Raw genomic sequence first — 16,477 nt, forward strand, 5'->3', positions numbered from 1 at the left:
TGGTGGAGGACAACATGATGCCAAGATGCATGAAAAAAACTGTGATTAAAAAACAGGGTTATTCCACCAAATATTGATTTCTGAACTCTTAAAACTCTTTATGAATATGATCTTGTTTTCTTTGCATTATTTGAGGTCTGAAAGCTCTGCATCTTTTATGTTATTTCAGCCATTTCTCATTTTCAATGCAGGTGAATGGATACTCTTCGTATGTATAGAACTATTATTATTATTATTATTATTGTTTCTATTGTATTCTCCTAAAAGCAATATGAGTGTAGATTCTGAGCCCCGACCATTCAAAGCCTTTAAACAAACATTGATTTAACATTAACTGATGATAAGGATTTATAACATTAATTCATGCCAATGAGTTAATGTTAAAATTGTTTAAAAAGGTTGTTTCTAAGTTGTTTTTCCATCATCAACATTTTGTAAATCTTTAAATGGACTCGCTCCGTCTTACCTCACTGAGCTGCTCTGCCCCCATGTCTCCGCTCGGTGCCTTAGGTCAGCTGATCAGCTGCTCCTGGAGGTGCCGAGGTCAAAGCGCAAGACTCAAAAGACTCATTTTTATTCCTTGGATTTTAAACAAATGTAAGACTTTGTTCTTGTTTTATTTATTTATTTATTTATCTATTCTGTTTTATTATTTTATTTTGATTAACGTTTACTTTACTTAGCTCACATATTTATCTAATACTATTTTTTTTATTGATACCTGTCAGGTGCGGGTGCAGGGAGGACGCGGAGGCGGACGCAAATGCAAACAAAAAGGGATTTATTAACGAAAACAGGACTGAGGAAACTGGGGAAAACATGGAGCACTGGCAGACGATAAACGTACAAGGATCGACACCGGGGAAATGGAACACGGACCTTAAATAGAGGTGCACACACACAGGAAACAGGAAACACCTGGGACGAAGGGGCGGAGCTACAAATGAACACAGGTGAGTGGAAAAACACTGGGAATGAAACACAGACCTGAGAATAACACAGACATGAGAAGCAGACAGACAAAAGACCTGACAATACCTATATTTTAATTTGTCTTATTGTTTCTAGTGTTTTGTTTTGTCCTGTAGTTTGCTATGTACAGCACTTTGTTGCAGCTGTTGTTGTTTTTAAAGTGCTCTATAAATAAAGTTGAGTTGAGTTGAGAAAAGAATGCAATTATAATGTATTGTTCATGCATTTGTTCTTTATATTGGAATGATTAGTATTGGATGATTAGCGATATTCAAGCTAAAAAGAAAAAGTAAAGAAAATCATTGTAACATTTGATAAATCATTGCTTTAAATCTTTTAGTAGAGGATTTCTAAATTTCAGACTTTTGGATCAAAAAGCAAAAGTTTCAGGAAATTAATTTTAGGCAGTTGAGAGAAACTCGTCCTCGTCCAACTTTCCAGAGATGCTGTTCCAGAGTGTGGAAACTTATGGAAAAAAATAACATTGCCCTCCAGATGAAAGTTTCACAACAGACCTCATCCATTAAAATTATGACTGGAGGTAGTTTTATTATTGCTTAATAAATCTCTGCTCTCGCTGCACGACCGCAGCGTGCATTCCAAACCTGCAGCCCTGTTTACCCCTGCATTTATTATATTTTACATCACAGAGGAGGAGTGAGGGTTCACTGAAGATACATTCCTCTCTACTGAATCAGATAAGAGCTTTAAAGCATTAGCAGCTGTTCCAATACATCTGAATGAGACTCAAATTCTATATGCAGGTTTAATGGTAAAGTCTGCCCTCTGCTGGGTGGAGGTAGAAACAGCAGGTATGGATAAATTGTGTCCCAATATTTTTTTTATGTACATAGATATATAAACAGTTATATAAATAACAGTGTGTTTATGTGCACCATGGTCCCTGGAGGAACGTTGTTTCGTTTCACTGTGTACTCTGTATATAGCTGAAATGACAATAAAAAACACTTTGACTTTGAAGTCACGACCCCTGAACGTTTGTATTGGAAAATGTATTTAACCCAGGAAATTATTGCAGCTACACACGTTTTGTTTTATACATTTATTTTCTTTGTTTGCATTGGAACAACACAAAAAGCAGAGAAAAACAAGGCAAATTTGACATAATTTCACACAAAGGTTGCAACCTATGATAGTATAAATGGTAGATAAGCAGCTCCAGTCAAGTAGTAAAGAAATTAAAGCCGTCCTGCAGGCTCAGGGTGCATCAGTGTCAGCGCAAAGTATTTGTTCACATTTGAAAGAAATAAAATGCAATGGCAGAAGATCGGCCATGAGTGTTGATAGATAGATCTTTCCAGAAAATATACTTATCCCAGAAAATTATTGCAATCTAACATTTTTCTTTTCTTCGTTTCTTTTATACAAGCTAAAATTTGAGAGCTTTGAGAATCTAGATTAAATTAGAAAACTTTGAGAATTAAGCTAATATTAGAGAACTTTGAGAATCAATTTAAAATGAGAGAACTTTGAGAATTTATGCTAAAATTAAAGAACTTTGAGAATTGAGCTAAAATTAAGAAACTTTGATAATTGAGTTTAAATTAGAATCAGGTTAAAATTAGAGAACTTTGAGAATCAATTTAAAATAAGAGAACTTTAAGAAAATATAAAAATAGAGAACTTTAAAAATGTTGCTAATTTTAGAGAACTTTGAAAATGGAGGTAAAATTAGAGAACTTAGAGAATCGAGTTAAAATGAAAGAACTTTGAGAATCTACTTAAAAGTATTTAATTTTCCCCTTCAAATAAAAAATTCCCTTAAAAAAAAACTTGAAAATTGAGAAAATTAGTGAAAATTCATAATTTTGTTCTATATTATACAAAAAAGACAAAGACAAAAGAGAAAAAATGTTTTCACAGACAAAATTAAAATTGTAATTTTGCAGAATTTCGAAGTGTACTGAATGTATTATTATTTTCCTTCTATCAGTTATTTATTATTAAGTATTATTACTTATTTATTTAATCATTTTCCTTCTCTCCCATTAATTACTAAATAACTCTCTACCAATATTTAATCTATCTCTTCTTTTCTATCCTTACCTATTTCTTAAATAGTCCAAAAAGAAATAAATAATAAAAAACTTACTGTTGAACTGGTTTAATTGCCATGATAATTTAATGCATTAATGAAAAGTGTATTTTAGTTGCTTTGTCGAATATAATTTAATTTAATATTAAATTATAGTATTAGCAGTGAAGAAACTTTCTGTTTTAATATTATTTATATAATTTTGTTAGCCTTATTTGGTCAGATATTTGTTGACTCAGGACATTTTTGTAAAATTAAAAAATGGCTAAAAATAAACTCAGCTACCCAACCCCTCCCCCTCCACCCCTCTCTGTCTCTGAGCTGCTGTTTTGCCCTCGAGAGCATCAATAAGCATAATCCTGCTGTCTGATGCCTCCTGTCATTCACCTGTATTCAAAAATAACCTCCGCCTTCTGTAATCAGATACACTGAACAGAGATCTGTCTAAAGAAAAGAGATCTGCGTGACTCACATTGGTTGCCATGGAGGCGGGGCTTGGCTGGAATACCTTGGAGACCTGTCCGTCCCCCGTTGGCGGGTGCTTATCTGGTGAAATATTTGGTATAATATGGTTCTGAAACGTGTTCTACAGGTGAAACACGTCAGAAAACCTCAGACAGAGGGTGGATCCGTCAAATCCTCGGCTGTTTAAGATAAATAGCCCTGCACTAAGTGTCGGTATGACGTCTGCTGTGAGGCGGACTGATGCAGGGGCGTGGCCAACAGGTGCAAATTCAGGTAAGGCCAGTTCCTGGAGAAGCTCTGGAGCTCACGAGCTTCAGCCCCCCCTCCTTTCATATTGTTTCCATTCAGAGGAGAACTAAAGATCTGCTGTGATCATCAGCTCACCTGAAGAGAAAAACACACACAGGTAGGATTCTCCTCTTTTCTATACAAAATTACTCAATAAATACATTAAAAATAAAAGACAATAAAAGATAGGTTGGTATCAGGTGGATTACCGATCATTACCAAAACATTCCTGTATGTATGATTAACCATACATCAACATATACTGCTGTTTCTTTTATGTTCTTTTATTTTAAATTATATAGAGGTACATTTATATATACCGGTCTTCATTAAGAAAGAAATGTAAGATTAATGTTTTAGTTGTTTACTTTGACGAAAACATAAGAGAAATAAAAAAAGAAAAAAGGAAAAAAAATAATTGACTTCCCCAAGAAAATAATAAGGCTGATACATGTTTATTTTATTTTAGATTTCTTACCAGATTAAGAAATAAATCTAAATAAAGCAATGTTTAACTTAAAAAAACAGTAAAAGAAAGAATAATTCATTGGATTCATTGTGAATTATCTCCTTATTTTTGCTGTCAAATAAAATGGCAACTTTAAAGGAGAAACAAAAACAGTTTTCACTTTTAGTTACAGTCAGTATAAAATGTATTTTAGGTTTAATTTTATTTTTAATTTGAATGGTTTATGGTAAATGCTCAACTAACATTCAACTGCATATCTATAAAATGCATCTGGACACTTTTAAAGCAAACACTTCTCAGGTTTTAGTGTTAGATTTAAAGTTTAGGTACATAAAGGTTAAGATTTAAGGTAAATTTAAGGTTTGGGTTAGGTTTGAGAGTTTGATTTATGGTTTGAGTTTTGGGGTTAAGGTTAAGACTAGGTCTTGGCTTAGATTTAATGTTTGGTTTAGGTTTTAAGTTTAGACTTAAAGTTTGGGTTAGCTTTTAGGGTTATATTTAGGGTTTGGATTACATTTAAATGTTAGATTTAATGTTTGGATTAGGTTTTAAGGTTAGCTTTCAAATTTGCGTTAGGTTTTTGGGTTAAATTTAAGGTTTGGGTTAAAGTTAAGACTAGGTTTTGGCTTAGATGTAATATTTGATTTAGGTTTCATGGTTAGACTTAAGGTTTGAGTTAGGTTTTAGGGTTATATTAAAGGTTTGGATTAGGTTTCAGGGTTAGACTTAAAGTTTGAGTTAGGTTTTAGGGTTAAATTAAAAGTTTGGGTTAGGTTTTAGGGTTAAATTAAAAGTTTGGGTTAGGTTTCAGGGTTATATTAAAAGTTTGGGTTAGGTTTTAGGGTTAAATTAAAAGTTTGGGTTAGGTTTTAGGGTTAAATTAAAAGTTAAAGTTAGGTTTTAGGGTTATATTAAAGGTTTGGGTTAGGTTTTAGGGTTAAATTAAAAGTTTGGGTTAGTTTTAGGGTTATATTAAAAGTTTGGGTTAAGTTTCAGGGTTAGACTTTAAGTTTGGGTTAGGTTTTAGGGTTAAATTAAAAGTTTGGGTTAGGTTTTAGGGTTATATTAAAAGTTTGGGTTAGGTTTCAGGGTTAGACTTAACATTTAAGTTAGGTTTTAGGGTTATATTAAAAGTTAAAGTTAGGTTTTAGGGTTATATTAAAGGTTTGGGTTAGGTTTTAGGGTTAAATTAAAAGTTTGGGTTAGTTTTAGGGTTATATTAAAAGTTTGGGTTAAGTTTCAGGGTTAGACTTTAAGTTTGGGTTAGGTTTTAGGGTTATATTAAAAGTTTGGGTTAGGTTTCAGGGTTAGATTTAACATTTGAGTTAGGTTTTAGGGTTAGATTAAAAGTTTGGATTATGATTCAGGGTTAGAACTTTTGGGTTAAGTTTTAGGGTTACAAGGTAACACTTTGTAACATAGTATACTGGTGTATGCTATATATATATATATATATATATATATATATATATATATATATATATATATATATATATATATATATATATATATATATATATATATATATATATATTACAGTATGAGACACATAAACAAAGCTTGAAACTCTCAGTTCTAAAATTCTTATGAAGAGGCAGGAGGAACTCTGATGCAAGAACCCCTAATGAGGCTCAGCAGAGTGTAGGATGTAGTGAATTATCTCAGGAGAAAACACCAAAACACCTTTAATCATCTTTACACATAAATACCTCCTCATCCTCCTCCATACATTACAACACCTGCTTTACTCTTATTTTAGCTTAACGACACACCCGCAGCTCTGCTAGCTCATCCTGATCAGCCATCCGTCTGTTCTGCTCTCTTAAACAGAGCTCTACCACTTCTCCAACCTTCACCACACATCTGAGAAGTTTATTACCCAGAATCCCACTGTACACAGCAAACACTAGAGTTTAAATTTAGTTGAGTTAATCAGTCGAGAGTTGATTTTTGTGGATTTAAATGGTTTTAACCTAAATAAACAATTTAAGAAAAAAAAAAAATTAAATCTTAAAAATTATGTGTTTCTTTGATTTTACCAAGTTGAAAAGCTCTGGAATATAATCAAAAGGAAGATGGATGATCACAAGCCATCAAACCACCAAGCTGAACTGCTTGAATTTTTGCACCAGGAGTAAAGCAGCATAAAGTTATCCAAAAGCAGTGTGTAAGACTGGTGGAGGAGAACATGATGCCAAGATGCAACTGTGAAAACTGTGATTAAAAAACAGGGTTATTACACCAAATATTGATTTCTGAAATCATAAAACTTGAATATGAATATAAACTTGTTTTCTTTGCATTATTTGAGGAGGTTTGAAAGATCTGTATTTTGTTATTTCAGCCATTTCTCATTTTCTGCAAATAAATGCTCTAAATTACAATATTTATATTTGGAATTTGGGAGAAATGTTGTCCGTATCTTATGCGTATTCTATTTTTTAGTTTTAGGGACAAAAATGCTAAACCTTCAATGAATAAGCAATAGTTCTTCTTCTGATTCACTTAAAAAAAAAAGAGTGTTTTTCTTTTTTCAGAAACAAAGCTTTGGCAAGGTTTTAAATGTTTAACTATTTTAAAAGTGTTGATGTTTTAACTTTAAAAGAGTGTAGAGCTGTTGAAGTAACTCTCTTCTCTTAATTTAACACTAGACTTGACTTTTTCCTGTGTACAATAAACGGGAAGATACAGAAGATATGATATTTCAGGAACTGGAAATGCCAGCTAGCCACATGTACCAAACGGGTCATGCCTACAGAGTATTATAATCAGTTTCAGTTACAGTAAATTAGGTGACCTGTTACAAACACTGTTCCAAAATAAGTCACACCCAGTTTGAGTACACAGCACATAACGGCAGCTAAGCCGATCCTTAATCTGGAATGTTGAAATGGATAGAGTTGGAAATTTGCTCTAAGCCACATTTATACAGCTAATACTGGAATAAACCTCCATAGAGCCAAAATAAAATAAGCTACTTAGCGTGTCCTGATTAAAAAGAGGGTTTTATTCAAATTGGCTCCAGTCAGTTCATGCATTCCGGCTCAAGGCATATATCTGTTTGAATATGGAAATGTCAATATGAAAATACTGTAAAACCTAATGTGTTGTTTGGTAGATTTGATATCGGCTTTATGCTGTCTTTGAATTTTTTTTGAATGAGACGTGTGGGAAAAAAAAATTGGTTTCAGGCAAAAATATAAAAAAATAAAAAATCTCAACAATGAATCCTAAAAACTAAACCCCTTTAAATGTTAACCTAAACCTTAAATGTACATTTTTGCCATTTTCACATAATTTTTTAAGTTTTAAGTTTAAGTTTTAATCTAACATATGTGCTTTGTATTGTGTCAAATAAGGAAATAATAATAATTTAATAATAATTAATTAGAAATTAAATTAAAGTGTTATAGTAGTTTTTTTCCTCTCGTGAACCTATGAATATATAAAGTTTTAAATAAAATATGTAGTATTGTACACAGTAATATCGGTAACATTTTTGGAAAATTGTGAATGATATTATACCCTGAAATATCAATATTATGCCATATCACCCACCTCTGATTATCACATCAGTGTTCTATTTTTTACTGTTTTTTTTAGCAAAAGAAAATTTCACAATGTTCTCATTTTCCGTTATGTATCTACTAGAGCCAGATTATATCTGTACACTATCATTTATTCACTTTATTCACGTATTTTTTTTTATAATTCAGTGTTTTGTCATATCGCCAAGAGTATCATTATAGTGAAAATAGCATGGAAATATTGTGATATTATTGTGTTAGGGCCGTATCACCCACCTCTAATCTACACAATATAATTTATTTCATACAAAGTTTGAATTTATTTTAGACATAAGATGGTAATACATTATAAAAAATGCTTTATTAATGCATTTTTGAATGTTTATGAATGTGTTATGAAGGGTTAATAAACTGCATAATCTCATAATGAGAAAAATTATATTTTGTTATAATTGCCCACAGTTAAGATGCTGGTATGCGACTGTAAATTAAGCAACTAATCCTTTGTCTTTCTGTAATTTTAAACAGGGAGAGGCTGAAACTATGAAGCTGCCTTTAGGCCTCAGCTTTGCTTTATTGCTGATGCTCTCAAACCTGAGGCAGGTGTCCACTCAGGAATCGCAAGAATGGAGTTTTGACCCACCCATTTCCTCAAGCGATGGTGAGACGATGGGTGAGAATGCATCAGGTTTAAATGGAGAGGAGGAAAGCTTTCTCTTTTCAAACCAGACTTCAGAAGATCCTACAAATGAAGAACCAGAAAACGAGGAGGATTCTACCACTTTAACTCCACCACCCCATGTCATTCCCCTCAACTCCAGTAATGATTTCCCACAACTAACCAACAACGAAACCACCAGCAACAGTGGTTCAACCACTGCCAGCCCAGAACTGACCACTAAAATGAGCAACTATACAGGCCTGAACAGCACAGTGTCCAGTTCTGGAAGTTTCCCCTCGAACGTGACGGTTATCGATACTTTTTACACCCAAAACTCTACTACAAGCTACCATGGGAACTCTACCACTGCGTATCCACCATATACTGGAAATACTACTACAGTAGCATCTACATCTACAGCCATTCCAGCTAATGCTACTACCGTCCAAGCTAATGCTACTGCCATTCCAGCTAACGCTACTACCATCCAAGCTAATGCTACTACTGTCCAAACTAATGCTACTACCATCCCAGCTAACGCTACGACCATCCCAGCTAATGCTACTACCACTCCTGCTAACACCACAGAGCTACCCTCCACAAGAGGGAGAGAGTCCACAAGACCCAACAGGACGGGAGTGTCATTCGACATGAGAGGAAACTCAGAGAGAGGTGAGGAAAGTGGGGTGGGGTTTATGAAAAATCATCATAATAAAAGTAATAACAACATATTTAAAATAAAAATATAAAAAAAGGTAAATCATGTTAGTAGAAAAAAGCATAGAGTGCACTTGTAAACCGTGTTCTACAGTAGTTGCTTGCACAGTGGAGCTGGGGGAGAAAGCTGCTCAGTTTTACAGCTCGTTGTTTAAAGACCACAATTTAAAGTATCATTAAAAAAGAAAATCAAGGTGCTTAAAAGATATAATAAAGAAAAAAAAAATCATAGTATTAATCGTGTATAATTTAAATTATTTTACTATAGGAATACACATATATCAGAATTTAATCTAAAATCAAAGGATTATCAAATGACCATAATATTATAAATTTTGATAATATTCATCACGTATTTGTCAAGTAAAAATATAGTCCCGAAAAACATCAAATCAAGAGGTTATCATATAACACTACTATGTTTTTAAAGATCTCATTCTCATGTAGTCAAGATACACGTTAAATTTAACATAGTATTTACATAACATAATGCCAGTGTTCCTTTCTAACTCACAGATGCATTCCTTAAATTTCGTAAATTGAAAAGTTGACACTGAAAAGAGATTTTAATTAATTATATTAATTAAATTCTAATTAATGCATTCATTTGAGTTAACACTGAAATATTGAACTCTGTAAAACAACTCAAAAACTGAACATCAGTCACAGTAAATCCAAATGAGTTACAATTGCACTTGAATTGAGGATGAAAATCAACTTTCAGCTACTTTTGTCTATTTATTCTATTAATCTATTATTTCAGGAAAGAAAACTGATGGAATTTCTATTTTTTTTACATTACATTACATTAACATAAATGTAAAGTTTGGAGAAAAGTTGATTGTCATAATATGTACAATACTGCGTCAATTAAAAAAAGAACAACGCATTGATTTTTAATCATTCGTTTTCTTGTAAAAGTTGGTGTCAGAAGTGGTTTATTTTGTCACATGTTTACCCTCTTGATAGTAGTGTTGCACTATAAAACTAAAGTCCTCATATGTGGACATCATTTTTCTCAGAAACTACGTCATGTAAAATGATTTTTTTTTGTTGTTTTTACACTCATCAGGTGCCAATTAGCCCAAATAGCAAAGAAGAATAAAAATGCATGTTATGCAGGAGCTCAGGTCTTAGAGGAGGTTAAAGGGATTTTTATAAAAATGTGAGAAAACGGGAAGGAGGAACTATTTAGTGCTTTTCTGAACAGGAGGGAAACACCGGCACTGGCATTTTAAGCAGTCCAACACAATGTGTGTCCGCAGTCGAACAACACACCTCCTGATTCCACCCTCGAGCTGTCCCAAATTTCCAGTGTCCCGTTTCAGTTCTAAAGCTCCCAGTGGCTCTGTGTGTGGGGTTGGGTTTCGGCGCTGGTTTGTCCCCTGTGCTGGGCCGGGCTCTCCGGTTACTGACACCTAACCTTACGGCACAATAAGCACTGTGTTCTCTCAGCGAGTTCTGGGAGGGGCCGTGTCCCCGGGTCAGAACCGGACCAGTGTATGAGCCGCTCACTGCTGGGCTAAGGTTAGCATATACTCACGCATAGGAAACACCACAGAATCAGCATTGTTCTAAACTATTAAAGCATATTGAAATAAGGCTGAACCCAGGGGAACTTCAGCAGGTGAATCTTCACAGGGATAAACAGGAAGAGTCTCCAATAAACCTAAATTAATCTCATTTAACGTGGGGTTTACACTCAGAACCCCACACTTGTTTGAGCTTAAACTTTGTGGTCACTTTATAACAGTGTTGTAGTATTCAATTTTGATCTCAAGACCAAAAACGAGTGGTCTCGGTCTTGTCTCGGATTTGACCTTGTTTGGAATCGTTCTTGTCTTGGTCTCTGGATGAGGTGGACTCAGAGACTGTGGACGAGAACAGCTGAGAATCTAACTGAGGTGAATTTCATTAGAAACTGAACCCGAATGTTAGCAGCGAATTAACATACTAATGTTATCGGGGACAGCACTCACATTAGTGATGAGTTAGCTAACCTTTAGCAACAAGCTAGCTAACACACTAATGTTACCGGGGAGAGAACCAAAGCTAGTGATGAGCTAGCTAACCTTAGTGGAAAACTAGTTAAAGTACTAATGTTAACGGGGAGAGAACTAAAGCTAGTGATGAGCTAGCAAACCTTAGTGATGATCTAGCTAACACACTAATGTTACCGGGGAGAGAACCAAAGCTATTGATGAGCTAGCTAACCTTAGCGACAAACTAGTTAAAGTACTAATGTTAACTTGGAGAGAACTAAAGCTAGTGATGAGCTAGCTAACTTTAACGATGAGCTAGCAAACCTAAGTGATGAGCTAGCTACCCCTAGTGATGAGCTAGCTAACCTTAGTGATGAGCTAGCTAACTTTAGTGATGAGCTAGCTAACCTTAGTGATGAGCTAGCTAACTTTAGTGATGAGCTAGCTAAAATAGTAATGTTACTGGGGACTATAGCTAGTGATGAGCTGCTTTACCCTAGCGAGAAGCTAGCTAACCTTAGCGACTAGCTGTTTGAGAGCAAATTGTGATTGACTTTATACAGTCAAACGGGGTCTTTGAGTTAAATCAATTTATAATAATTGAGTTTAGATTGTTGCCAATTGGCAGCTTGCTTTTCATTGGCCATCAGCACCATCAGCGTGTAGTCACTCCCTCCAGGCTACCTTAGGTAATCTTGTAGGTCATATATACTGGTTAACTGCCTGGTCTTCATGTTAAAGGATGTAAACAACCAAAAAAAGATTTAATTTCATCATACTGTATAGTGTTCACTCATTGGACCCATTGGAGTATAGTCACTTAGATTAGGAATTGAACCCTAGTCTCCCACATGATGTGGTATCTCTCTGGCATGCAGTGGTGTTAGCCACTGTGCCACACCACCACTTAATTGTTTTAATGTGACTCTTTTCTTTTCCTCAAATAATTTAAGTACATTTAACTTATACAGCTTTTTTTTAGCAGACAGTTATTTGGTTGCATTAATAATTTGTCCCCATTTACTCATCTGAACTTCTATTATTGCTTTGCAGGTGTGTCTCCAGACTTTAAACAGAATGCTAAAAGTCAGGCATGGGGAGCCATTGTAGGGATTGGTGTTGCAGTGGGATTTGTTGCCTTGGTGGTCTACGTCATCATGAAACGGAGGAGCCACAGGGACTTCTCACACAGGAAGCTGGTGGAGGACATGCCTCCTGACCCAGGTATGAACAAAGCTTCATTATTATCTCATTACTGTCACTGCAAATCTAAAAAAATATATTAATTTATTATTCTAAATTTACAGCCCTTTTCTAATTAAATGCTTCCATTCCTTATGTCTTTTTGTGCCTGATAGGTAGGCATGACAGGACAAATCAGCTTAGTTAATGACGCTGTATTAACTTTACAATAAGGGTACATTAATTAACAGTACTTACCACAGAATGTCTAGTGAACAAATTATTAATTCATACTAGCTAAGACATTATTAAGCTTTACAAAATGTTTAACTAATGTCTCGATTAATTTTTGACTAAAAGGGTTCACAACATTCTTAAGCATTAATAATTATTTATGTTTAATAATGTCTAAATTAGTGTCCATTAATAACTAGTTAAGACATTTCCGAACCATTTAACAATGTTTATTAATGTGGAAGTATTATATCCTGTTATTTGTGACCCTTATTGTCATGCCGGCTAGAAGTGAGGTAGACATACTGTATGCAGATACTTAACATAAAGTTTATTAACAAAGTGCTTAAACCTACATGAGTTACGTGGGACAGGCTTGGTTAACATCAAAAGTGCACCAAGATACAACAACATACCGGGGGGAGTGGTCAGGCAAAACATGGTCATACACGAGTGATCCAGCAGAAAACAGTGCAAAGCAAAAGAAAGGTCTAAACACAAAAATAATGGTCAGCTATGGTAAACAAACAACAAAGAGGGCAAAAAGGGAAAGAAAGGAAAGAAAGGGAATAATGGCAAATACTAATGAAATGTGACATAAAAGAGCTGGCTAATCAAATTTAATAATCTGTGACAAGGAACAGAAACAGGGGGTATTCATACTAACATGACAGGTGTGTGTAATTAGAAGCTAGGCGAATTAGAACGATTAGCTGCGTCCGGAATGTCTGGTGTAACTGCATGCTGGGAGTCTTTAGTGAGTGCAACAGAGTTTATGGCAGACATACTGACATCTTCAGGACTGACATTTGCTGTAAACTGTTACCAAAACTTCAACAATACACTGTTGCTCAGACATTTTGTTCAATCAATTTGATAAAAAAAAGACAGTGTAAAACTGTCTGACAACCAAATTAGTGTATTATTTGGAGAAATTTTCAATAGATCACAATATTTTGTCTTGTAAAACTATAAGGTCTAGATTGAGTCATCCAGCAAAACTAATCTATCTTATTCTAAGGGGTAGTTTCTTAGACAGGGCTTAAGCTTAGTCATTGACTATATTTCAGTTTTAGTTCATAACTAGGCTTATTCCCTGTCCAGGAAACTGACCTGAACTATAAACAGAATTGGTTGATTCTTCTGTAGCTTTCTATTTGTGCTGGGAGTTAACTTAATAGGTTTTGTCCATTGTTAAGGACGGGTTGCTGGGGAGATTGATATCTACTTTGACCTACTGTGGTTTCTCCTGTTTTCTTGTTTATCGTGAACAGTAGCCTATAATAATAATGACTGGGTCAGTTTTCTGGGCAGGGATTCAGAGATAACTATAGGCTTTTTTCCCCTTTCAGTGTAAAATATGAATGTATAATAGTCTGCAGTACAATTTTATAAAATAAAAATGTAATAAAACTGTAAATAAAGTTTATTTTAGTTGTTATTTCCAAGAAATTGTTAGGCCTTCTATGTAAGCCTTAAATGCTTTATTGTATTCTCCGTTGTTTTACATACTGTATACTTATCTGACCCCAATATTTGCATTTGTCTTCTATTTATAGTTCTCAGGTTGGACAACAGCGAGCCTCTGGACCTGAAATACGATGGCAGTGGCTACTACAACCCTGGAGTTCAAGGAGACAATATCCAGATGACCAACTTCCCAAGAGGACACTCTAACTGAAGATTACACTGCTGTGCCAAGGAGAACACTGTTATGTGTGCTGGACCGTGATGTTACTGATTGTGAATCTGGGCAGAACGTATCTTTATTAAAGTATATATACAAAAATCTTTGTAAAGAAATAACGAAAATAATATGCCAAATGAATTTTGCCACTTTAAATGGACCAAAACCTCTTTTTCTTCTCATTTTTTCCCTCGTTCGTATTGACTGCTGGAAAAAAATGCACAGATTGAACAGTGTTTTTGGTGTTACATTAATTTTTTTATTCATTTTTCATTTAAATATAAATCATATGTAGTCCTGTGTTATCCCATTTCAGTAAATATTAATATTAATATTAATCTAGGGTTTCACATGACATCATATTATATATATATATATATATATATATATATATATATATATATATATATATATATATATATAAATCAGGGAGTGCCTAGCTAGATAGCTCGCTAACTTTGTTGAAGAATCTGTTGTAGCTAACAAATTAGTGCCTGTTCCATCAGTATCAAACTTAAATGATTCCATTTTTTGTGAAAATGTGTTATCCCATTTCAGTAAAGATTATATGATTTAAGTAATAGTTAGTTAAGTAATGTACATCAAACTATAAGGAAGTATCCTGAGTGAATATAAGTTATTTTAATAAAAAGCTTAATTATGGTACCTTTTATGTGTAATTTCTCTACTGGTGGAATGGGCACTAATCTGTTTGCTAGGTAGGTACTTCTGTTGATGTGTCTTGCCTTGCTTAGACTGTAATGCAAGCTAAGCTAAGCTAAGCTAAGGTAAAAAAAAAGGCTTAGATGTGGTTAGTGCTATGAAAATCTGAAGTTCTTTATTAGTCACAAACACAAAATATCTATATCTTCTTTTTGAGGTACCAGTGTACCTCAGGTTTTCTTCTAAAGTAAGATGCTAATTTTAGTAATATTTCACCATTGACTATTGGGAAAAACAGAAATTAGCTTCTAAATTTGTTGGGCACAACAAATGTGTCTGAACCCTTGAATACAGTTATAAGCTGTTTAATATAATTCTTCTTATTTTTATTACGTAAATGTAGTTTTATTAAATAATGCTGGTAATATTTTGATTCAGTTCGATATTTTAAAGATCTTTGTTCCAGATTTATTAGTAAAGATGATCAGATGATAGGTCAGACAGCAGAATGGGCTTCTGGGAAATGCATGTGTATTAGAACAGTTTGTGGTGTTATTATGTGGATCTACTTGATGTCATATTGAAAAAAACGAGTGTTCATATTAAAAAATATATTAAAAAATCAGGTTCTGAACTTCTTCTGATCTGTAACAGTGATTGTGCAGAAACTTCAAAACTTCTTAAAGATACTGTAGACAGCTCTGGAAAACAATTAGAGGCCACATAAAAAGTATGGGTTTCTTTGATTTTACCAAATTAAAAACCTCTGGAATATAATCAAGAGGAAGATGGATGATCACAAACCATAAAACCAAACTGAACTGCTTAAATTTTTGCACCAGGAGTAAAGTAGCATAAATTTATCTAAAAGCACTGTGTAAGACTGGTGGAGGAGGAGAACATGATGCCACAATGCATGAAAACTGTGATTAAAAACCAGGGTTATTCCACCAAATATTGATTATTTCTGAACTCTTAAAACTTTATGAATATGAACTTGTTTTCTTTGCATTATTCAAGTCTGAAAGCTCTGTATCTTTTTTGTTATTTCAGCCATTTCTTATTTTCTGCAAATAAATGCTCTAAATGGCAATATTTTTATTTGGAATTTGGGAGAAATGTTGTCTGTAGTTTATAGAATAAAACAACAATGTTAATTCTACCCAAACATAAACCTATGCATAGAAAAAAACAGAGAAATTGATGGTCTCTTAATTGGTTGGAATATTTTATATAATAAGTTTACGGTTATTCAATGCAGATCATAGATAATAACACTGGAGCACTCAAACAATAAAATAAACAAAAAAGTTTTCAAAAGAAAATGTGTTGGCTAATTATTTCATGAGCATGCATAGCCAGGTTTTCACACAGTGAAGCAGGATGTGGTTGCACACGAATACTGTACATTAATATATATATATATATATATATATATATATATATATATATATATATATATATATATATATATATATATATATATATATATATATATATATATATATATATATGTATGTATATAAGTGACCTTTAAGGCATCTCCAAGTGTCCTATTGGACATCTCCAAGTGT

General features: G+C 33.7%; 1 protein-coding gene across 1 annotated transcript; it reads left to right on the forward strand.

Moving 5' to 3' along the window:
* Positions 1-3,645: 3,645 nt before the first annotated feature.
* On the forward strand, positions 3,646-16,228 carry muc15 (mucin 15, cell surface associated). Its single transcript, XM_007246935.4, has 4 exons — positions 3,646-3,899; positions 8,306-9,110; positions 12,191-12,361; positions 14,113-16,228. Exons 2-4 carry the CDS (start codon positions 8,321-8,323, stop codon positions 14,232-14,234), a joined length of 1,083 nt encoding a protein of 360 aa, XP_007246997.3. The 5' UTR covers positions 3,646-3,899; positions 8,306-8,320; the 3' UTR covers positions 14,235-16,228.
* The last annotated feature ends 249 nt before the right edge of the window (positions 16,229-16,477 follow it).

Source organism: Astyanax mexicanus, chromosome 23 (genome assembly GCF_023375975.1).
Source record: "Astyanax mexicanus isolate ESR-SI-001 chromosome 23, AstMex3_surface, whole genome shotgun sequence".
NCBI classification, from domain to species: Eukaryota; Metazoa; Chordata; class Actinopteri; order Characiformes; family Acestrorhamphidae; genus Astyanax; species Astyanax mexicanus.

Bases quoted from the DNA above. Each gene is read 5' to 3' on its own strand.
- muc15 (XM_007246935.4), top strand. From the start codon at position 8,321: ATGAAGCTGCCTTTAGGCCTCAGCTTTGCTTTATTGCTGATGCTCTCA. The intron at 9,111-12,190 runs GTGAGGAAAGTG...ATTGCTTTGCAG, and splicing joins GAGAGGAAACTCAGAGAGAG to GTGTGTCTCCAGACTTTAAA. The intron at 12,362-14,112 runs GTATGAACAAAG...TTCTATTTATAG, and splicing joins GGACATGCCTCCTGACCCAG to TTCTCAGGTTGGACAACAGC.